Here is a 24,449-nt window from a genome sequence, read left to right on the forward strand (position 1 = left end):
ACAAGTGGCACCCGGCCTGCTTATCCGTGGATCACAGACCATTCCTCTTGAATGGCGCAAAGTGACACTGAGGTGGGCGGGGCAGTGGGTGTGTACGGCATGAAGGAGGCAGACACAGCACACCCCTAGACTTTTCCTGCTACCTCGTGGCTGATACACACAGTATGACATGGCTGACGTGTGTCCCTTCGTTGAGGGCAACTCCAAAGCCTTCATTTCTAATGATTTTGAGGTAATCTCATTATTTCAGCTGCCATTGCTGTGGAGACATCTCTCACATTAACATCTTGGCTACTAAACATTTTCAGCAGCCTAAAGGCATGTAGGAGTGCCGTGGAAGTCACTTAGTTACTCCTAAACCAAACCCCACATTGTTTTTCACTCATCTCAAGCCAAGTCTTGTTTCCTAATTTCTGTTTTGGCATTAGTTCTGGCCCACTCTCTGCTACAGAACCCTTTGTCCTCTTTTCTTTGCATTTCATAACCACCATGAAGTACCACTGATTTCGTCTTCTAAATTTGTGCCCCCTCATTCCTACTCTAACAGTCCTACCCAGGGCCTCATTCCAGGTACTCCCCCACCATCAGCCATTTATCTTCTCAACTTCAGTTCATTTTGCACATTCGTCTCAGATTAATATTCCCAAAATGTCTTACCCTGTAGCTATCCCACTGTTTACCATAAACTTTTGTGTGTATGTGAGGTTTTCTATGACTTCCGGCCCTAGCAACTTTGTATCTGCTATTAGTCACTGGAGCCTCCTCTATTTTTAAATTTATTCACTCTACATGTGTGCATCACCTCCAGCTGTCCTCCATACTGGAATGTTCTTCCTTTTCTTCTGAGCCATCTGCAAGACACGTATCTCCAAAGTCCAGCTCTCACGATCTATGATGAGCCTTTCCTAATCCAGTATGTATATCTTTGCACTGAGTTCTTTGCCATATCTTTTAAATATGAAATCATTCTATTTTGTCCTATTCATCAATCTAAGAATTGATTGTTGAATGTTCCCAACATGTACTTTCATCTCTTTACTAAGATACATATTAATTTCTTTGTGGTGAGGAAATTGGCCACTAGAGAGGGCTTTCAAATGTGCAAGTCTCCCTTTGGCCCAGGCACAGCTAATCTGAGCACGTCAATGCCACACATCCTTGCCTTCAAATAGTAATTGGGCCAGGGGTGGGCCCATGACTTAATACCAGCCAGTGAGGTTCATTATGGGGATTTTTGCTGGAACGATTAGAAAGAAAATAGGTACTATTTTTCCTGGGTTTGCTAGATGGGGACAGTGAAAGTGTGGCGCCTTCCTTCATACCACTACAGAAGTCCATCTACCACCAAGGAAAATGAGGCTAATCTCAGAAAAAGCAGAGTCAAAACATGGAGGATGAGAGCCCCAACATTATTATTTGGGTGATTGAATTCACTAGTTTAAAGTCCCTGGACTTTTCAGTTACGCAAGCCAATATGTTACCTTTCGCGATGTTCAGTTTAAGTGAGTTCTGACAAATACAATGGTGTACAAGAATAATGATGTATTAATGATACATGGAAAAAAGCAACACAAAAATTTTAAATATAGTAATGATCCCGGTTTTGTAAAACACTTATTAAAAAATGCAGTAGGCCTATAATGCCAGCACTTTGGGAGGCTGGGGTGGGAGGATCACCTGAGCCCAGGAGTTCAACACCAGCGTGGCCAACATCGTGAAACCCCATCTCTACTAAAAATACAAAAATTAGCCGGGCGTGGTGTTGTGTGTGTGTAGTCCCAGCTACTCAGGAGGCTGAGGCAAGAGGATCACCTGAGCCCAGGAGGTGGAGGCTACAAGGAGCTGTGATCACGCCACTGCACTCCACCCCGGGTGACAGAACAAGACCCTGTCTCAAAAAAAAAAAAAAAAAAAAAAAATGCAGAATGGAAACAATGACGACAGTTAAATGGTGAGATGACAGTGAGAGACGCTGAATTTAATTTCATTCTGTATGTTTCACAAAGATGTCAGGGTCTGGGATTTTATCCAATTTACCATACTCACTCCACCAAATCAACTGGTAGGATCTCCATGAAACAGTAACAGGCTCATTTAGAAACCTGTTGCTGCCTCATGAAAATCCTGTGAACTCCCCTTGGTTCCCCCGGGATACTGTCTGGCAAGGCCCCCTATCCCTCCAACTCATGTCACACCTTGGCTCCAGTTCTCATTTCTCAGGGGTGCGTGTTTGCTGCCGCCCACTCCATCCTCGCGTCCCACGCCCTCGCGGTTCCTGCTTATCCTAGGGGCGCCAGCTTCGCTGGAGGACGCCCCGCTCTGCGGGTCCCCGCCTCGGTTCCACGCCCAGATGCAGGTGCCACTCAGGTTTCAAGCGCTGAGGAGCGGAGAGCACTGCCAGCCCGCTGGGGTCCCCGCTGTCTCTGGCAAGTGGCTCCGCGCCGAGTGGGCTGGGGCGGCGGGGCGGGCGCCGCTGCTTCCCCGCCCCGGGGCGGCACCCGCGCTCGGGGCTGGCGGCTCCTCCCCGCCCGGCCGGGCCCAGCAGCCCTCGGAGCCCAGCGCCGCCGCCATGTCCTCCGGGGCTAGCGCGAGCGCCCTGCAGCGCCTGGTGGAGCAGCTAAAGTTGGAGGCTGGCGTGGAGAGGATCAAGGTGCGGGCCCCGGGTACCCACGTTCCGGTCCTTCCGCCCGCGGGGCGTGAGAAGAGGAGGCCGGCGGCCCGGACCGGCCGCCAGCGGGGAACTCGGTGGCGGCGGCGAGGCCTCGGCGGGGCGCGGGGCGCTGGGGGCGGCGGGGTCCGCGGTGAGGGAGCGCGCGGGGCAAGCCGGGGGCCCAGGCCTGACGGGAGGAGGCCGCGCCTGGGGGGCCCCGCGGTCGTGGTCGGTCCCGGTCCCTGGGGGTGCGCCCACTCCAGGAGGCGGCCGTGGTCAGTTCCTCGGAGGGCGCAGGGGATGCCGGCGACGCGCGGGCCGGGAGGGTGGACCCAGGGCTGGGGAGGCCACCGCAGGGCCGCGAATTGGTGATGGATTGGTAGGATGAGAGCGAGAGGGAGGAGAGCCAGGATGCTCGGGTTTCTGTCGTCGTGACAAGGTGGACGGCGCTGCCACCCGCCGAGGTAGAGCGGAGAGGGAGCAGGTTTGGGGAAATGATGAGGTCGGCTGCGGACCTGGGGACTCCGGGGAGCCATCCGGGAGGTATTTGTCCTCGTGGCCTGAAGCTCAGCGCCCAGGGCTGAAAGAGGTCATTCAAGTGCATGGGGGCGAAAAAGCCTATTCTACGAAGAGCAGAGCTCAGAGCCTGGGGCCCGGGGACCAGCCACACCGATGGCCGGTGGCCGAGAGAAAAGTAAGTAAGAGACAGCAAGGTTTCCGAGTAAGGAAGTAGGGATTTCCAAAAACTGCGGGCTCAGTCAACATGTCCAGCGTTTAGCCAGCTGGCTAAAAGGCGTCTGTTGTAGAGCTGTGTTTAGCAACGAGTGCAGCATTATTTGCAGAAGATCTGTAAGAAGGAACACACCCATGATAGTCCCTGTGCCTCAGTGGCGCTTTTGCTGTGTGCCTGGCACTGCTACAGGGAATAGGGCGGTTCTGGAGGGGAAGGTAAACAGCAACTTAACGGGTACGTACATAGCATCGCTTCACGTACTAAGTGGAGTGAAGATAATAAACAGGGTAAAGGGAGAGAGGGCTGTGGAATGCAGAGGTCTGGTGGCTTACGTGTTAGTAAAAGCAGAATCTGGACTGTCATAGGGTAGGCAGATGTTTTTCTTTTTAAAGAAACCTAGTTTTAAAGAGGAAATAACGTGTTTTTTTAACTTACGAAATGAAAAGCCATGTTTTAGGGTTGAGAGGAAGGAACAAATTATATTTTTAGGTTCCAGGGAAGAAACAAATGGAAGCCAATTGCTGGTAGAGGAGACAGGGCGGGGGATTGGTGGCACAGCTTCTGAGACAGGAAGAAAGAAGGTAAGGGTGTGTGTAAAGATAAGTTTCTAGATATGGGCTAAACTTGTATGGTGACACTTTTCTTTGTGAAATAGGAGGCCACGTTTTCTTCTAAGGCAGAGGAAAGGGGACTAAGGGAGTGGCCCCTGAGCAGGCACATAGATGCGCAGTGACTGAAGACCCAGCTGCTGTGAGAAGGGAGACTGCTGGTCATATTTGTGATTTTTTTTTCCTGCAGCAATCTTTGACCATCCTGGAATGTGAGTGCTGAAGGTGAACGGTAGTTGAAAGAGGAGTGAGTTAGCAGGGGAGGTATGCCAGAAAGGTGGAGGTGGGGCCGGAGGGCAAGGCGTGTGAAGGTCTGGCCAGAAAGAGGCTGAGCCTAGATGGATAGAGATGGAATGCAGCCAGCCTCCTGGTGATAGGTGAGACAGAAGGGGAAGAGGTGATGCCTGGTGATCTTGGTGAGGTCAGAGCAGAATAAAGGAAGAATAAAGGAGGCAGCACCCTGGATGGGAAGGAGAGATTGTGATCAGAGAGTAGGATACTGGTGTGTAAAATTTCAGAAGTGGAGCAGTTACAGGTGTTGTAACTATATCTGTTGGCATTGAGGAGAAGGCTGTTTGAGGGGAGGAAGTCAGGGAACTGAAACGAGGGTTGTTGGAAATTCACAAAGACAGTGTGGGGACCTGAGGTGGAAAGGAAAACTGTGAGCCAGTCAGATGCCTGCCTACCCGCCAAGTAGCTAAGAAAGAGGAAATATATTCTTTTTTTTTTTTTTTTTTTTGAGATGGAGTTTCACTCTTGTTGCCCAGGTTGGAGTGCAATGGCATGATCTCAGCTCACTGCAACCTCTGCCTCCCAGGTTCAAGCAATTCTCCTGCTTCAGCCTCTCGAGTAGCTGAGATTATAGGCACCTGCCACCACGTCCGCTAATTGGCTATTTTTTTTTTTTTTTTTTTTTGTATTTTTAGTAGAGACAGAGTTTCACCATATTGGCCAGGCTGGTCTCGATCTCCTGACCTCAGGTGATCCTCCCGCCTCAAGCTCCCAAAGTGCTGGGATTACAGGCATGAGCCACGGCACCTGGCCGGGAAGATATTATTATCTACATTTTAAAAATGATGATGAAACTGAGAGCCATATAATTCAGGTGAATTGCCCAAGCTCACAGTAAGCTTATTTACTAATAGGATAATAAGCCTATTTAAGAGGCGCACTCATGGAAGTATGATCTGGGGTACTTGGCAGGGCTTCTCTCAGACAATACCTTAGAGAGTCACAACATTGCAGGGTCTGGTCTACCTCACATCCTCATTCAGTGTCAGATGTGTTTAGCAAAGCCAGAGGTGTCTTCTCTTTGACAGACTTGCTATCTGAAAAATAAACCAGGACACCAATTTTCTAGCATATAATAGAGGACATCCCTTCCCAGCTGTAGGAATGCTTGGTATCCTTCTAAGAACTCCTCCTTTAGAGGAGCCCCGCAGAAGTTGCTGGGTAAACATGGGCTCAAACCAAGGAAAGTCAGGTAACCTGGGTGGAGGCTATCCCACCTCCAATGGCAGGGGACAGCTTGCAAGTATTTGGGCTTATAGTCTCCCAGCCCAGAGCCTCTCTCCCTTGCTAGTGTTAGAGAGACGCTGATCACGTTTACTCTTCTCTTATTTTCTCTGCATGTCCCCTTACCTTAACTTTTTGACCATGTTCTTGAGACTAGAGTTTAATTAGTCTCATTTCTCCAGGAGTCCTGGAGACAGTGTCCTTCCACCTACTATGTGTGGAGTTTACCTGCTACCCCAATGCAAAGATAGTAGGCCTGAGCATAATTGATTCTCGATTTCTTTTGAATTAATAACTGGTATATATAACCATTAATTCCAGTTATAATTCACATGAAAATGTCAGCGCTTCTACTGAGAGAAAAAGCAAACTTCAGCATTAGCCTGGTAATATTATATTATGGTTTTATCTTCATATAATACGGAGTAAACTGTCATTACATTAATGCAACCAAAATTCCTAGAGCTGTCCAGAAACTTGGTAGCAATTGTAACATAAGCAGTTAGTTTTCCAGTTATTTGGAGCTTGGAAAAATTAACACAAACTAGTAGTAATACCTGAACAGCAATTGGAACCATTTTTATACAATATGGGTGAATTTTATTCAAAACGCCTTTTAATGCAAAAAAAAAAAAAAAAAAAGTACAATGAGGAAAACCTCCAAGTAGAAATATGCATCAAATGGAAGACAAGAAAAGGGATAATGATATTGTATCAGTTAGTTTTGGTGCCTGACGAACCACCCCAAAATTTAGTGGCTTCAAACATTTATACTCACAGTTCTTAGCTGGACAATTTGAGCTAGGTTCAGGTGTACGGTTCTGCTGATCTTCTGGGCTCTCCCATGCATCTGCAATCAGATAGAGTGTTAACTGGTGTTGGCTGGTGTCTAGGTGATTGAGAATGGCCTCACTCACACGTCTGCAGGTTGTTAGGCAGGTGCTGGTTGTACCGGTTCTCCTCTACAAGACCTCCAGGAGGCTATCTTGGGCTCCTTCAGATGGTTGTCTTACAGTTCCACCTGCACCAAGAGAGGTAGGTGCAGAGACTCTTGAGGACTAGCTTGGAACTTGCCCTTTATTTCTACCACATTCTACTGGTCAAAGTCAGCCCAGATTCTTTTCTTTTTTTGTTTTTTCGAGACAGAGTTTTGCTCTCGTCATCCAGCCTGGAGTGCAATGGTGTGATCTTGGCTCACTGAAACCTCCGCCTCCTGGGTTCAAGCGATTCCCCTGCCTCAGCCTCCTGAGTAGCTGGGATTACAGATGCACGCCACCACACCCGGTTAATTTTTGTATTTTTTTTTTTTTTTAGTAGAGACAGGATTTCACCATGTTGGTCAGGCTGGTCTTGAACTCCTGACCTCGTGATCCGCCCCTGCTCGGGCTCCCAAAGTGCTGGGATTACAGGTGTGAGCCACTGCACCCGGCCACAGTCAGCCCAGATTCAAGGGGTGCATCAATAGACTCTACCTCTTGGTGGAAGGAGCTGCAAACTATTGTGATCACGTTTGCAGTCTACCACAAATGTATTGCTATATGTTAGCGCTATTCTAATGGTTTTATATGTGTGAACTCACTTAATTGTTACAGCAACCCAGAGAGGTGGGTTACTATTTCTAATTATTTCTCAGATGAGGAAACAGCTACTGAGATGTTGAGTAACTTGCCCAAGGTTATATAGGTAGTGGCAGAGCTGAATTTGAGTCCACGCAGTCTGGTTCCAGAGGGTATACTCCTAAACAATAGGCTATACTGCCTCAAAAGCAAGGCGGAAGAACTTTATCACTTGTTTGGAGCAGACTGAATAAGGCTTCAGACTTGTAAACATTAAGACAGTTTGCTCATTTGGCAAACTTGGATATGTCGATGCATGTTTTATATAAGTGAAAATTTGTAAAGGGAATGCTAGAATGAGCTATTTCTTTACCCATTCAGTCTCAAAACTAGATTTCTAAATGGATCAAAGATACAGCTTTTTCTTGCCTTCGTTGAATAAGCAACTAAACCAAAAAATATCTAAATTGAAGTTCATGGAAATTGTAACCTTTTCTCTTTGTAGTTCAAGTATTAGAACTTTCAGCAGAAAGACTTTGGGAGGTCACAAAAAGTTGATATTTACCAAGTTGAATGATCGTTTTCAGAATATCCTTGACTGCCGGATGGCTTGGCTGTGAGCAGTGTGCCATGTCGCTGTCCCTTTGTTTCAGGTCTCTCAGGCAGCTGCAGAGCTTCAACAGTACTGTATGCAGAATGCCTGCAAGGATGCCCTGCTGGTGGGTGTTCCAGCTGGAAGTAACCCCTTCCGGGAGCCCAGATCCTGTGCTTTACTCTGAAGACTCGTGAGTAATGATACACCATGATGTCTTGGGCCCATAGCATTATCACAGGGCTTCCCAAAGGACTTGAGCAACTGAGTTTTGAATGTCTCCTATTCTTGGGGAAATTAAAATGCCAGCAAAATGCACAACTTTAATTAATTAAATTAATTATTAATTAATAAATTAATTATTAATAAATATTTATATTAATTAAATAAATATCATTAATTAAAAAATTAATTATATTAGCTATTATATTTATATTAAATTAATATATTATATTTATATTAAATTAATATATTATATTTATATTAAATTAATATATTTATATTAAATTAATATATTTATATTGAATTAATATATTTATATTGAATTAATATATTTATATTGAATTAATATATTTATATTGAATTAATATATTTATATTGAATTAATATATTATATTTATATTAAATTAATATATTATTTATATTAAATTAATATATTATTTATATTAAATTAATATATATTATATTATATTAAATTAATATATTTATATTGAATTAATATATATTATATTTATATTAAATTAATATATATTATATTTCTATTAAATTAATATATTATATTTCTATTAAATTTATATATTATATTTCTATTAAATTAATATAATTATATAAATTAATTATAAATAAATTAATTAATTTAATTAAAATGCCAGCAAAATGCACAACTTTCCCTGAAGGATGATTCCAGTGTATAGTTACCTTGCCTGTAGAATACATCTAATTACGACAGTCTGAAGTCTCTTTGGCAGATAAGTCATGAGATGCCAATATCCTTCTGTACTTGAGCTCTTTGAGTTGGCTGGTAGTAATTTCTTTCTTTCTTTTTCTTTCTTTTTTTTTATTTTGAGATAGTCTCACTCTGTCACCCAGGCTGGAGTACAGTGGCGTGATCTTGGCTCACTGCAACCTCCATCTCCCAGGTTCAAGGAATTCTTTTGTCTCAGTCTCCCGAGAAGCTGGGACTACAGGTGCATGCTACCAACCCCGGCTAATGTTTGTGTTTTTAGTAGAGATGAGGTTTCACCTTATTGGTCAGGCTGGTCTCGAACTCCTGACCTCAGGTGATCCACCCGCCTCGGCCTCCTAAAGTGCTGGGATTACAGGTGTGAGCCACCACACCTGGCCAGTAATTTCTTGACCTTAAGCCCACCCTCTCTGTCCTTATAGCATCCCAGGGTTGGGATTTGCTACTTAGTGCTATCAACTGACTTGCTACTCTTGGGAATAAGGACTCCCCAGAGTGGGAGATGTGTGCCTACCACCCGCTGTGATTTCTTTCCCAATGCTTTTCAGAATATATCTCTGTTTTAATGGAGGAAGAAATGTAGCTATTGGGAAAAAGTGTGAGTGGGGTTAAAAGAGCTTTAAAAAATGATAAATGAAAACGCCTCTCTGGTAGCATATTAGAAATTTCTTGGGTTCAAATGCTTTGTATTGGGGTCATTTTCACAATGTGTTTCCCCCCTCACCGCCGACACCTCTTGCTCTGTCGCCTAGGCTGGAGTGCGGTGGCGCGACCTTGGCTCACTGCATCCTCTGTCTCCTGGGTTCAAGCAATTCTCCTGCCTCAGCCACCCGAGTAGCTGGGATTACAGGCGCATGCCATCATGCCCGTCTAATTTTTTTGTATTTTTAGTAGAAATGGGGTTTCACCATGTTGGCTAGGCTGGTCTTGAACTGGCTGGTCTCAAACTCCTGACCTCGTGATCTGCCTGCCTTGGCCTCCCAAAGTGCTGGGATTACAGGTGTGACACAATGTTTTTTTAATAGGACAAGGGCATGAATTATTAGAGTCTTTTGGGACCAACATATTTCAAATGATGTATTCTAAGGGGTGTTTATACAGTAAGTAATTCTCTTAGGTCCTTCTTCACAAGTAGCAAAAGGAAATTGTTCACATTTAAAAGAAGGAAGCAATCTATCAGATCTTATTGTACTTTTTAATGGAAAATGTTCATATTTATGGTGTTAAGATAATAGTCTTATGTTGGCATAGCATTTTTCTTTTTACAAAGCTTCCTTCCTCCCTCCCCTCCCCTCCCCTCCCTCCCTCCCCTCCCCTCCCTCCCTCCCTCCCTTCCTCCTTCCCTCCCTCCTTCCTTCCTTCCTTCCTTTCTTCTTTCCTTCCTTCCCTTTTTTAAATTGAGATGGAGTCTCACCCTGTCACCCATGCTAGAGTGCAGTGGCACAATCTTGGCTCACTGCAACCTCTACCTCCTGGGTTCAAGCAATTCTCCTGCCTCAGCCTCCCCAGTAGGTGGGACTGCAGGTATGCAGCACCATGCCTGGCTAATTTTTGTATGCTTAGAAGAGATGAGGTTTCACCGTATTGCTCAGGCTGTTCTCAAACTCCTGACCTCAGGTGACCTGCCTGCCTCGGCCTCCCAAAGTGCTGGGATTATAGTCGTGAGCCACTGTGCCCAGCCTTACAAAGCAATTTCATGGGTGCTGCTCATTCAGTGGTGTGGTTTAGATGTCGTTTGTATTCACCTGTTACTTTCATTTTTTTTGTTTGTTTGTTTGAAATGGAGTTTCCCTCTTGTTGCCCAGGCTGTAGTACAATGGTGCGATCTCAGCTCACCACAACCTCTGCCTCCCGGGTTCAAGCGATTCTCCTGTCTCAGCCTCCCTAGTAGCTGGGATTACAGTTGTCCTCCACCGTGCCCGGCTAATTTTTTTGTATTTTTAGTAGAGAACTGGGTTTCTCCATGTTGGTCAGGCTGGTCTTGAACTCCCTATATCAGGTGGTCCGCCCACTTCGGCCTCCGAAAGTGTTGGGATTACAGGCGTGAGTCACTGCGCCTGGCTCACCTGTTGCTTTCTATTTCGTGAATACTAAAGTACCCTATGAAATGATGACTAGTTAATTTTATAAATAAATCTTACTAAAGTGAAAACCAAACAAACTCTTTTTCCAGTAGGAGAGAAGTTCACTGAGGAATGCCTTCAAGCACAAAGTGATGAATGACTGCCTTCAAGTCTCAAGAAAACACTTTTCCCTAACTTTTAGCGATATTTCAGCCCTTTCCTGTGGCCTGGTCCTATAGCCAAAATCACAGATATTCATGAGTTTCTACTTGAGTGAGGAAACTGGGTGAAGGAATAGAGTTTTAAATAGTAATAGCTTGTTTTTTTGTGCAAGTACTTTTACATATAAGATAAACAAAAACCTTACCACCAAACATACCAAAATTCACCTCTTTCATAAGTGAGTTACTAAGATTTCTATACCTGGAATATCATGTAAGTTTCATTTACTGGATGTTTACATTTTAGGAAGGAAAGTAGTTTTGTTTATTTAAACAATTGAATACTTGTAAACTGTTGTTCCTGGAAGATATTTATACCATAAAAAATTTGTTCTTTTCTCATGAATTTACAATTCCTAAATGAAGACCAGAAAGTACAGATTGCTGGGAGGAAGAATAGGCTTTATTAATCAACTGATGTCTTGATTTTTCTAAATGGGAAGATTGTTTTATTTTTAACACTAATTATGGGAGCAGGTTCTTAGCAAACTTCTTTGGAAAAGTTAATGGTATGATGTGCATTAGGCTGCCCCATCGTGTGTATAAATGAAGCAGATTTGATCTTTGTATTCTTAACGTTCCTCTGCTTTGTAGTTGTGGCTGTACTTAAAGAAATACAGAATTTCATATATTTAAAAATGTTTAAAATGTGACCCACAGAACATTGTAAATGATTAAAAACTAACATGAAAATATTACAACCTAAAAGAATTCTTAACTTCACAAGTGTTTTACTTCGATGATGTGCCTTTGATTTAATTTGGGACACTTTTTTAGAGGGATACATTACTCGTGTTTGTAACAGTCTTTGAAGAGCTTGGAAATAAAATTTCTGCTTAATCATTTTAATATGACAGCAATATTTTGTGTCTGATTTTGTATTAAGGACTCATGGATTTCTGTTTGCCTGTGAGATTGAGTGCTGGAAATGAGAGAGTGAAATTGTTGTTTTTAAGTCTTTGTAGAATTTTGCAAATGTCCTGAAAAATAGATAACTGTATAACATGAAGAAAATATCTCTATTAATGGCAACATTTGTTCTCTGAAATAGCTATATATAAACTCATAAATAAACAAAAATATCTGTGAGTGTAAGTAGTGTTACAATAGAGAAAATAGAAGTTGTTAGATGGGAACTCCCTTAAATTTTAGCTACTAAACTTCTAGATCTAGTGATTAGAATCCCTTCCATTCAGTCATAATTCAGGCATCCCTTTTATAACCTATTTGTTCTCTGGATCAGTTTCACCTTCTCTGAAATTGCACACTACCAGTGATCCTTTCTCCTTCATCTTCAAGTTCTCTGCTGGATGCTTTCTTTTCTTTTCTCTTCTCTTTTCTTTCCTTTTCTTTTTTCGAGACAGGGTCTCACTTTGTCACCCAGGCTGGAGTGCAGTGGCGCTATCTTGGCTTACTGCAGCCTCAATCTCCTAGGTTCAAGTGTTCTTCCCACCTCTGCCCCTCAAGTAGCTGGAACTACAGGCATGAACCATCACACCCGACTAATTTTTGTATTTTTTGTAGAGATGGGATTTCGCCATGTTGCCAGGCTGGTCTTGAACTCCTGAGCTCAAGCCATCCACCCACCTCAGCCTCCCAAAGTTCTGGGATTACAGGTGTGAGCCACTGCGCCTGGCCTCCAGTGGACCCTTTCTATCACAATTTAGCATGTTCCATTCTGTCTTAACAATAGCATTTTTTAAAATCCTCGTTGGAAAACAAAATTCTTTTTTGATTCCACTTTCCCCTTTCAGCAAACGTTTGATAAGATAGCACAATGAAACTATAAGCATCTCACTTATAGATGAATATAGACGCAAATGTCCTAGATATAAACTGATCAAATTCAGTAGTTATAGTAAGAGAAAATACAGCTGGATAAAACTACTTTAACATAAAGAAATCTATCAATGTAATTCATTACTTGAATCACTTAAAGAAGGGAACCTATGCCAAAAAGTCATTTGATAAAATTCAGTAGCTGTTCTGGGCTGGGTACAGTGGCTGACGCCTGTAATCCCAGCACTTTGGGAGGCCAAGGCAGGCAGATCACAAGGTCAACAGATTAAGACCATCCTGGCCAACATGGTGAAACCCCGTTTCCATTAAAAATCAAAAATTACCTGGGCATGGTGGCACGCCCCTGTAGTCCCAGCTACTCGGGAGTCTGGGGCAGGAGAATCGCTTGAACCTGGGAGGCGGAGGTTGCAGTGAGCCGAGATCACGCCACTGCCCTCCAGCCTGGCAACAGAGTGAGAGACCCTGTCTCAAAAAAAAAAGAAAAAAAAGCTGTTCTGAATAAAAACTAAGTGGATTAGTGAAATGAGAGTAGAAAGAAATTACTAAGATGATAAAGACAATTTTTCAAAACCAACAGCCAATATCATACTACATGGTGAAAGGCTGACACATTCAGGATATCAGGAACAACACAAGAATACCTTTTATCACCACTATTATTCAGCATTGCTTTGGAAGTCTTAGCTAATGCAGTAAGCTGAAAAAATGAAATGATGTAAACATTTTAGAAGAATTATCTGTATTTATGGGTTATATAATTGTACACCTTGAAAGCTCGTGAGATTCTCGTGTAAGAAATACTTGAATTTATAACACAATTTGGGAGGCTAGCTGGATAAAAAAGACAGAAAAATAACATTTTCTATTACTGACAATAGCTAGTTTAAAATGGAAATGGAAATTATATTCCCTTTCTACTTTAATGATATAACTATAAAAATACTTGGGAATAAACTTAACAAAAGTGCAAGGGCCATAAAAAGGATTTTATTGATGTTATAAAATGGAGTGTAAATAAATGGAGGGACATGGCAATTCTAGGATATTAAGACAATTTTGGCCAGGTGCTGTGGCTCACACCTGTAATCCTAGCACTTTGTGGGGCCGAGGTGGGTGAATTGCTTGAGATCAGGAGTTCGAGACCAGCCTGGGCAAGATGGTGAAACCCCATCTCAACAAAAGATGCAAAAATTAGCTGGATGTGGTGGTATGCACCTGTAGTCCCAGCTACTTGGGGGGCTGAGACAGGAAAATCGCATGAGCCCAAGAGGTTGAGGCTGCAGTGAGCTGTATTCACGCAACTGCACTCCAGCCTGGGCAACAAAGTGAGAATCTGTCTCAAAAAAATCAAACCCAAAAAAGAAAAAAAGACAACAACAAAAAAAGACAATTTCCCTAAAATGTCAATCTTACTAAATAAAATTTCTGCTTAATTAATCATTGATCATTGTGTGTGTCTGTGTGTGTATATGTGTGTGTAAAACATAAGGAGGGGATGGGCATGGTGGCTCATGCCTATAATCCCAGCCTAGGCAACATAGTGAGACCATGTCTCTATTTTTTTTTTAATTAAAAAAAAAAACTCTTGTAAAAATCATTACAGAGCAAAAAAACAAACAAACAAACAAATGCAGAGCCAGGCATGGTATTGTGCACTTGTAATCCCAGTACTGGGGAGGATGAGGCAGGAGAATCGTTTGAACCTGGGAGGCAGAGGTTGCAGTGAGCCGAGATCGCACAACTGCACTACAGAGAAAACACCTGCCATGTATAGGAGAGATAATGGGCTAATATCCCTAATATACAGAATATTCTGATTGCATGATGAGAAAAAAATGAGTGAAGGGTGTGAAGAAGCAATTCACAGAGGAGAGAATCCAAACGAAAGAACACATAACTCCACTAGTAAGCAGGGGAAATGTAAAGATGGCGATAATGAGGTATCATTTTTCAATCCCTCAGATTAGAAAACAAAAAATAAAAGTGCGTATTCATTAAGAACTTACATGCCATGTTCTAAGTATTTATGTGTATTAGGTCATTTACTCCTTATTGGTGTGACCTTGAACAAATCAAATTCTCTGGGTCTCAGTTTCATCACCCATAATTATTTTTTAAATTTGGATAAGAATATCTTCTTTATCTCCTTTGCACAAATATGGGAAGTGAGGCGCAGGTGAGTTGAACATTGTCTGTAATCCAACAGTTAAAGGATGATAGAACTAGTATCCAATGTCGAGCAGTCTAGCTCTAGAGCCCACACCCTAAACCCCTGTGCTGTGTACCATTGCTGGTGAGGATGAAGGAGACTGGGCAGTTTTATACCTTATTAGGGTGTGATGTGCTACAACCCTTTGGGAGAGGAATTTGGCAAAATCTCTGTAAATCCCAATCAGAAGGAAACAAGATTGAGAAGTCTGAGATCAGATTAACCCTCATGGCTTCAACTTAACTGTCATTCAGGTTTGGAGAGGCATGGTACAAGGAAGCAAAAATAAATACAGAATTAAGGATGAGGATTATGTCTATACAAGAACATTGGATGTAGTTACTGGTACATGAAACTCACTGGAAACAAATAGATCAGAACCCATCAAATTTTTGAGGAGATTTGAGAAAATGACCCTAAAACTGTTGAAGTCGAATAAACTTAACTTGAGGCCCTTAAACTTACATTTCAGAAAGTAAGTGGAGAAAGCTTTGTAGTCCCTAAGGAAGACACTCTCTTAAGGGGTCCAAGGAGAATAATGGATAAGGGAGGACTTCCAGAGGGAGGAGCTGAGGATGGGGTGAGGATGGAAAACCATGGATAAGGGTTTCTTCCAGAGAGTAAAATGACAACCTACCAGAGGAGGGCCTTCACATCTGCACGGCTGGATTTCAGAATGCTGACCGCTGACTTCTGTGTGTCTCTCATTCTTTCCCCTTCTACAGCAAAGTTCATTGAGTCTCTGCTCTGCTATTGTGTTTTTAATACTGGTATGTGAGAGTGGGGGAAATGACAATAGATAACCAAAAAGTTCCTAGGTCACTAGACTTTGAGGAGCCATATCTAGCCCCGATGGGGAAAAATGAGCATTACCTCATAATCCTGGTCTTTGAGATGCCTGCAGTGACTAGCTTTGGTTTTCCTCTTTGAGGGTGGGACTCACTGTGTTCTGCGTGTGAGAGGATGAATGAAATGGTTATTTGGGGACCAGAATGGTAGAGTGCGGTAGAGAAGAGACTCTCTAGCTCTTCACCAAATCCCATTTGTTTTTCTTTCTGGGCACCCTGCTAGATAGATTACAATTTGCAGCCTCTTTTCTAGTTAGATGTGGCCATGTGCCTCTGGGCAGTGGAATGTTTTTGCTTTTCCCTTGTTTGCTGTCTGTTTGGAAGTAAATACCCTGGGTGGGCTGGCAACCGTATGTTGAAGATGACAGGCTCTCTCTGCGACTCTGTGGAGTGGAGTACTCTCCTTGCCCTAAGCAAGTGATCTCAAATGATGAAGAAATAAATTTCTCAATGTTAAGCCACTGAGGTTTCAGGGCTTTTCTGTTATAGCACCTAGTATTACTGTAACAAATACAACCTAGAAAGATATCTATGATATAGTAAGTACAGTCTTCCCTTAATATACTTGGGGGATTGGTTTCAGGAAGCGCCCCCTCCACCCCACTCCAGTTTACAAAAATCCACTCATACCAAGTCTGGCTGTTGGCCCTGCAGAACCTGTGTGTATGAAAAGTTGGCCCTCCCTATAAGTAGGTTTTGCATCCTGCAAATACTGTATTTTCTTCCTTCTTTCCTTTCTTTTCTTTCTTTTTTTTTTTTTTAAGGAGTTTTGCTCTTTGTTGCCCAGGATGGAGTGCAATGGCACAATCTCGGCTCACTGCAAGACCACCTCCTGAGTTCAAGCGATTCTCCTCCCTCAGCCTCCTGAGTAGCTGGGATTACAGGTGCCCACCACGATACCCAGCTAATTTTTGTATTTTTTAGTAGAGACGGGGTTTCACAATGTTGGCCAGGCTGGTCTTGAACTCCTGACCTCAGGTGATCTGCCCACCTCGGCCTCCCAAAGTGCTAGGATTACAAGTGTGAGCCACCCCGCCTGGCCAAAATACTGTATTTTCTATTCACATGTTATTGAAATAAATCCACCTGTGAGTGGACCTGGTAGTTCAAACCCTTGTTGTTCAAGCGTCAACCGTATAACATTAAAGAAGTGGTAGCTTCAGCTTAGCTAAGTTGAGTTGACATCGTAGCCATATACCATGTCTTATATCCCCATATTCCCCATGTTCAACGTAGTTGATATTTACAGCTTCACAGATGATAGTCAACTATCATCTAAATCAAATGGCTTAGTTTCTAATTTCCTACTGCTTCATATTAAGTTCATTTTTCTTCATAGTTATGCTAAAACTAAATAGGCTCAAGTCATCACACCAGAATCCCTTATCTAGCTTTTTGATTACTAAGTTAAGGTGCTTCTATTTAGTTGCAGGGGCAGACAAGAATGGTGGATTGGTTATAGTGACACTTTGGGTGTAGATAGATGGTGGTCAGTTTTAAGATGTTCCGAGAAATTATGGCAAAAATCTTCACATGGGAGCTGAGATGCACAGAAACTGCCATAGAGATGGTTTTTCTCTTTGATGAGAAGCAAGTGGGACTGATAATGACTACCATTATTTTTTTTTTGAGATGGAGTCTTACTCTGTCACCCAGGCTGGAATGCAGTGGCATGATCTCGCCTCGCCCCAACCTCCACCTCACAGGTCCAAATGATCCTTCTGCCTCAGCCTCCTGAGTAGCTGGGATTACAGGTGTGCACCACTACTCTTGGCTAACTTTTATATTTTTAGTAGAGATGAGGTTTCACCATGTTGGCCAGGCTGGTCTTGAACTCCTGACCTCAAGTGATCTGCCTGCCTCAGCCTCCCAAAGTGCTGGGATTACAGGCATGAGCCACCACATCTGGCCATGACTACTATTCTTCAGTAAGGTATATACTGCTTTCTTTCTGCCCCTTCCAAAAATTGCAGTCTAAAAAGGCTTTTGTTCAAAATTTGTTTGGATTATTGTCCTGTATCAAACAGATACTTGTTAAAAGTTCCTTTAATTTTTATTTATCTAGTTATTTACCTAGAAAAAGCTTGTCTCAGCATTTCTAAATAAGATTTTTTAAAAAGGATTGTGACTGGAATATCACCATAAATCCTCTGTGGAAACAAAACAATTCCATATATCATGTTAAGTTTACCCTAACTGATTGAGGGATGGTATTTACCTATAAAATCAAACAGTTCCAAAATACTTTCTATCAACAGGATGGCTTGGAATCCCATAACAGTGGGATTCCATCCCATAGAAGTAGCATAAGCTTCCCTTCACAGCTCCTTTAATTCTAGATTGTTACAGGATGTAATGCACATTTTTTTTTACCTTCTCATTTTGCAGGTCCCTTAGTATTACCAGATAATTCTGCAAATACACTTTCTGGTTTTTTGCCATTTAATATAGATCATGGATCCAAAATGGACCCCCACGTTGATCCCTTTCTTTATGGGTATTATGTTTGAATTAGGAATAAGTCCAATAATTGCCTCAATATATGCCATTTTTTTCTCAGCTCTCATTTTGGATTACTATAGTTTGCACTCTTCACCCCCCTCAACCCAGGCTACTCTACTTATTAAAATTGTTGGATCCCTTGTTTTAGGGCAGGCCTAATTATTGGGGGTAGATAAGGAGTCTCCTATTGTGAGAGGCAAGGAAGTGGGACATCCTGGTATTTTTCCCCAGTTATCTTTTGAGTCTCAGTGGCAAGGGAAGGAATATCTTATGCCCATACACAATTGGAAGAGACAGTTGATGTTTGGTGAGGCCTACAGACTTGGGCTGGGCTTAGGGACTTGGAGTAAAGCCCCTCAAAAGACCTCAGAGGTGAGCATCACTATCACCAGCAATGAATTGAAGGGCAAGCAATTCCCAGTAGAACCCTATGCGGATGTTGTATTTTGTGCTGTATTCTTACACTGTATGCAGTATTTTATACTGTATTTTTACTGTATCCTTTTATGTTTAGACACACAAATACTTACCATTGTGTTTCAATTGCCTACAACATTCAGTACAGTAATGTACTGTACAGGTTTGTAGCCTACAAGCAATAAGTTATACCATATAGCTTAGGTGTATAGTGGGCTACCCCATCTAGGTTTGTGAATTACGCTCTATCATGTCCACACAATGATGAAATCACCTAATGATGCATTTCTGAGAATGTATTCCTGTAGTAAGCATGCATGATGGTAAAAGTGTAGTAGAAAGAGGCAAGTAGGACAGGCAGTGTTAAGTCAAGTTAAGCTTGTTTCAAAAAGGAAGAAGGGATTAATAGTATCAAATGCTGAAGAGAGGTCAGTTAAGGTGATGTCTGAATGTCCTTTGGGTCTAAGAAGGTAGAGGTTAATTATGGTAGTGATAGGGTGATAATTTCAGAAGTCAGGAAATAAAGGTGGATTATACTTGTGGTCTTCAAACATTTTTGCTTATATGCAACCTAAATGAAATAATGTCAACCCTGTGTACCTCCATTTTGCAGTTGACATCTAAATGTTTATCATAAGTTTAAATATATATAATATATATATCATCATAAGTTTATATATATCATCGAAAGTTTAAATATATATTTTAATATATAATTTTATTAAAAGTCTAGCATTTTAACATGAAATTATTTCATTCTTCTTTTAAATATATTCAATGGAATACAAATACCATCATCATTTGAAACCTACTATCATCCATTTAAAAATATACAAACCGTACCCTCCTTTAGTCAGAAATTTTACATGATTCTTTTTTCTTCTCTAAAATCATACTTCCAATTTAATTTCCCCACAAAATTTAATCCTGTCTCAATTACCCTTTTATTGCCTCTCATCTCCAAAGTCATACTTCATTGGTTTTGTGAAAATGGATCTGGATCCTTTAAATATCTTTTCTTTGCCAATTGGCATAATGCTGATTTGTTCATAGAAGGTGTTGGAGAGATATTCCAGGAGGAAGGAATGGGTTTGTCTTCCTGGGTCTCACGTGGTTTTCTCCAATGCTAGGCAAAGAGCAGCTTTTTCTAGCTCTTCATGAAGGCAGTAGTGCTATAGCTGGGAACCTCAGACAATGTGGCTCTGAGTCTTAGCCCAGGCTGCTGCTCCTCATACCCTCTCCTCAGCGCCTCATGCATACTTGCTGGGGCCCTGCAGTGATGGCCATTTAGCAAGCCAGCCAAATGACCTTTGCTCTGCACCAAAGCCCAGAGCTTTCCAAGCCCAAGCTATACACAGAAGCGTGTTAGGTTTCGACAGAGGGCAGCCTGTTTATCTCCTGGTTTCAGCAATGCCCACAGTGGTGCCACTCTCTCCATGTCCCCCACCTCCATCAACTCTGGCTCTCCTGTGTGCAAAAGGTTTTTTCCCCACAGCCCTCCTGTCATGAACATTGTGTGCTCCAGGACTTATTCTGCCTACGAGTCTTGGCTTGCCAATGCCCCAAAGGGTTGTTCTTGTTTTCCCCGCAATTATGGACCAATTCTGGCCCCAAATAAAATAAAATTTCTTTGTTGTCCAGTGGGCTACAACCACACCTTCTTCAAAGAGGTCTTCAAATAGATGACCAGGTTTGTCTTTCTTTTGGGCTCTCCCTCAACTTTAGGGTACCCTTAGAGTTCTCATTCACAGCTTAAAAATTTTTTATATTAAATTTCCCCTATTTAAATTACTGTGCAGTTTCTCTCTTGGTTGAACCCAGACTGGTGCAAATCCTAATGTAATGTTTATGCTTGAAAGCCTTTTATGATCAACCAATCATACTTCTCTGTAATAGGATATAAATTGAAATAATTAAAAAATATTTCTTGTGACCTTAAGACTCTAAGTTAAATCATTTTTCTTAATTACTAATTCAATTTATTTAAGTACAAATATTCAAAACCACATAAATATATTACAAATTTTGATAATTAAATATAAAAAGAAAATACATATTACAAATGCATGACATTACTTAACTAAGAGGGTAGAGAAAGGAGGGGCTGACTTTGGAAACGACTGGAACTCTAAAGACAAATGGATTGTTCATAAGCATTGTACACTAGTTGGTGAAGTTGTTTCTCATGGGGTATGGGTTAACAAATCTGAACCTAACATAGATGTATATTGGGATTGAACAAAAAAGTAAATGGATAGAGGATGGTGGAAGTTAAGTATCTCACTGTTGGAGTGGGGTGTGGGTTTACAGATAAGCAAGCAGGGAAGCTATAATGAACCATGTGGTACTGAATTAGAATACAAACGTAAGAATGAACTCATGTTTATCTTTCTTTTTTCTTTCTTTTCTTTTCTTTTTTTTTTTTTTTTTTTTTTTGAGATGGAGCCTTGCTCTGTCACCAGGCTGGAGTGCTATGGCACGATCTCGGCTCACTGCAACCTCTGACTCCTTGGTTCAAGCAATTCTCCTGCCTCAGCCTCCTGAGTAGCTGGCATTACAGGCACGTGCCATCACGCCTGGCTAATTTTTTTGTATTTTTAATAGAGACAGAGTTTCACTATGTTGGCCAGGATGGTCTCGATCTCCTGACCTCGTGACCCACCTGCTTTGGCCTCTCAAAGTGCTGGGATTACAGGCGTGAGCCACTGCGCCCAGCTGAACTCATGTTTATCTTAATATAGATACTGATGGATAGATGTAGATAAACTTGTAGATATATGTGTATACAGAGATAACTATAACACATCTATTTCTAGCTCTGTTTGCTTAGAGGGCCTTGGAGCAAGGACACTCCAGTAGCAATGAGCATAGCCAGTGCCCAGATTTTGGTTGCTAATACCATTCTCCAATAAAGGGTACTAGAGCTCCTTGGAGAAATGACTGATTCTAGAGCTGGGACAATGAATATACTAGATGAGTCTTGATATCTTGTAATGTGAGAAAGTAAAGAAGTGGTCAAAAACCAAAATGGTGGGGATATATCTAAGGAACATAGGAGCAAACTGAAAGAGCTCCCAGTGGCTAAACCTGGAATAATTTGAACAATATTTTTTCTTTTTTCTTTTTCTTTTTTTTTTTTGAGGCAGTTTCACTCTGTTGCCCAGGCTGGAGTTCAATGGCACCATCGTGGCTCACTACAACCTCTGCCTCCTGGGTTCAAGAGATTCTTGTGTCTCAGCCTCCCAAGTAGCTGGGATTACGGGAGTATGCCACCACACCTGGCTAATTTTTGTATTTTTAATAGAGATACGGTTTCACCATGTTGGCCAGGCTGGTCTGGAACCCCTGACTGTAAGTGATTCACCTTCCTTGCCCTCCCAAAGTGCTGGGATTATAGGCATGAGCCACCACGCCTGGCCAATAATATTTTTAAAATGTCATATTAGATTATAAACCTGTCTTAGTCCATTTTATGTGGTATAACAGAATACTACAGACTGGGTAATTTATAATGAAGAGAAATTTATTTGGCTCACTGTTCTGGAGGCTGGGAAGTCCAAAAGCATGGCATGAGCATCTGGCAAGGACCCTCTTGCTGTGTCATCCCATGGAAGAGACAGAAGGGCAAGAGAGTGCAATAGGGCAATAGAGAAAGGGGCTCAACTCATCCTTTTTATCAGGAACTCACTCCTATGGTACTAACTAACTCCTGCAATAATACCATTAATCCATTCATGAGGGCAGAGCCTAATAAGCTCTTAAAGATCCTTCCTCTCAAAACTGTTGCATTGGGAATTAAGTTCTTAAGATTTGCCTATTGGGGATCATGTTCAAACCATAGCAAACCCTTAGTATACATAAATATCTATGAGTAAGTACTATATAAATAAATAATTGAATAAGTGAATAAATTGGGGGAGAAGAGAGAAATCTCCTGTATAGAAAGCTTCCAAATAATTTATATAGATACTCTTTCCTCAAGGAGGTGGAACATAAATCCCTACCCCTTAAGTGTGAACTACACTTAGCAACTTATTTCCAAAAAGTACAATATGGAAAAGGGTAGGGAGTAACTTTTTAATGGGAAACCTGGCAAATGGTACCTTATCTAGGTGATGAAATTTAACATAATCAGTGATAAATCATGTTGATAACATGTACCTTTGATATGATGTATTGAGAATGAAACTTTAACTCGTTATGTAGTTTTCCTCCTCAAAGCACATAACCCAAGTCTAATCATGAGGAAAACATCAGACAAATCCAAATTGAGCAATATTCTATAAAATACCTGACCAGTATTCCTTAAAACTTCAAGGTAATAAAAAAAAGGCAAGTTTGAGAAACTGTCACAGCTAAGAGGAGCTCAAGGAGATATGATGACTAAATCTAATGATATATCCTACATGAGGGTATATATAGCCTATATAAGGATATATCCTACATGAGATCCTATAACATAAATAGGACATTAAAGAAAAACTAATGAGTTCTGAATAAAGGATGGTGTTTAGTTAATAATAATGTATCAATATTGGTTCATTAGTTGTGACCAATGTACCATAGTAATAGTAATGTAAGATATTAATAATAGGAGAAATTTGATGTTTTATATTTGGGAACTCTTTATTTTTGTAACCTTTCTGTTAATCTATTCTAAAATTGAGAGTTTATTTAAATTTTGGCTGGGCACGGTGGCTCACGCCTGTAATCCCAGCACTTTGGGAGGCCGAGGCGGTCGGATCACCTGAGGTCAGGAGTTTGAGACCAGCCTGACCAATATGGTGGAACCCTGTCTCTACTAAAAATACAAAAAATCAGCCGGGCATGGTGGCTTGCGCCTGTAGTCCCAGCTACTCGGGAGGCTGTGACATGAGAATTGCTTGAACCCAGGAGGCGGAGGTTGCAGTGAGCCGAGAGCATGCCACTGTACTCCAGCCTGGGTGACAGAGCAAAACTCCATCTCAAAAAAAAAAAGAAAAGAAAAAGAAAATTTATTTAAATTTTAAAAAGTAGATGTAATGGAAATGCATCTCTTAGTGAGATGAATGGGATGTTATGGTGGTTTAAAGGAGATTTTGCTGATCCTAATATTTCAAATTATTCCTTTATTTATTGCTCTGGTAGTATTTAGATCTTAGGTCTTGGCTTAGTAAGATTCAGGATGGATGACAGATATATATTTATTTCACAAAGTGGAAGGACAATTGTAAAAATGGAGGATAGAAAAAAAGAACCATTGTGATGTGTAGGTCTCAGGTGTGTTCTTTGGCTTGGGAAAGAGTGCCTGTGGAAATTGAAGCACTGGAAATTTACTCTTTTAAAACTGTTGGTGCCCATGTACTCACTCCTTGAAATGTCTTTGTAATATGCCCTAATGGTAGGTGTACCTCAGTCTAAAGACTTCTGATATATATAATCTTGAGAAGTTCAGCTGTGAAAGAGAACAGAGCAGGAGTAGTTGGAGAGGATATGAAGTCTAGAAAAGCTTCCTTCAGAAGCTTAAATACATTTAAACGTCAAGGGGAAGGCCATTGTTGAGGGGAGGAAGGAAGGGAGACCCCATGTGGACTTCAGGTTTAGCCTCAGAGTTTTGAACATGGTTTAGAGAAAGCTCTATATAGGAGTTATATGCACAGCTCAATTTATAATAAAATGTACTTTGTGTCCCATTTACAATGTTAACATTATAACATTATCATTATTATGGTCACTGCCTTGCATACTTTGTCATCTCCCTTGCCCCACTCTCACTTTTGCTTCCTTACACA

The 24,449-nt window shown here is 41.6% G+C and overlaps 1 protein-coding gene across 3 annotated transcripts in view; it reads left to right on the plus strand.

The window, feature by feature from the left end:
* The first annotated feature begins 2,512 nt into the window (after positions 1-2,512).
* GNG10 (G protein subunit gamma 10) overlaps positions 2,513-24,449 on the plus strand; it is a 134,681-nt gene continuing 112,744 nt past the window's right edge. Inside the window, exons 1-3 of one of the 3 annotated variants that reach the window (XM_030817618.1) lie at positions 2,513-2,650; positions 7,716-7,847; positions 10,792-11,749. In XM_030817618.1, the coding sequence (XP_030673478.1) occupies positions 2,570-2,650; positions 7,716-7,841 (207 nt within the window). In that variant the 5' untranslated portion in view covers positions 2,513-2,569 and the 3' untranslated portion in view covers positions 7,842-7,847; positions 10,792-11,749. Of the gene's footprint in view, positions 2,651-7,715; positions 7,848-10,791; positions 11,750-24,449 lie in introns of those variants that run through there. The other 2 variants (XM_030817619.1, XM_030817620.1) reach the window with 2 other exon arrangements.

This window comes from Nomascus leucogenys, chromosome 8 (assembly GCF_006542625.1).
Source record: "Nomascus leucogenys isolate Asia chromosome 8, Asia_NLE_v1, whole genome shotgun sequence".
NCBI lineage: Eukaryota > Metazoa > Chordata > Mammalia > Primates > Hylobatidae > Nomascus > Nomascus leucogenys.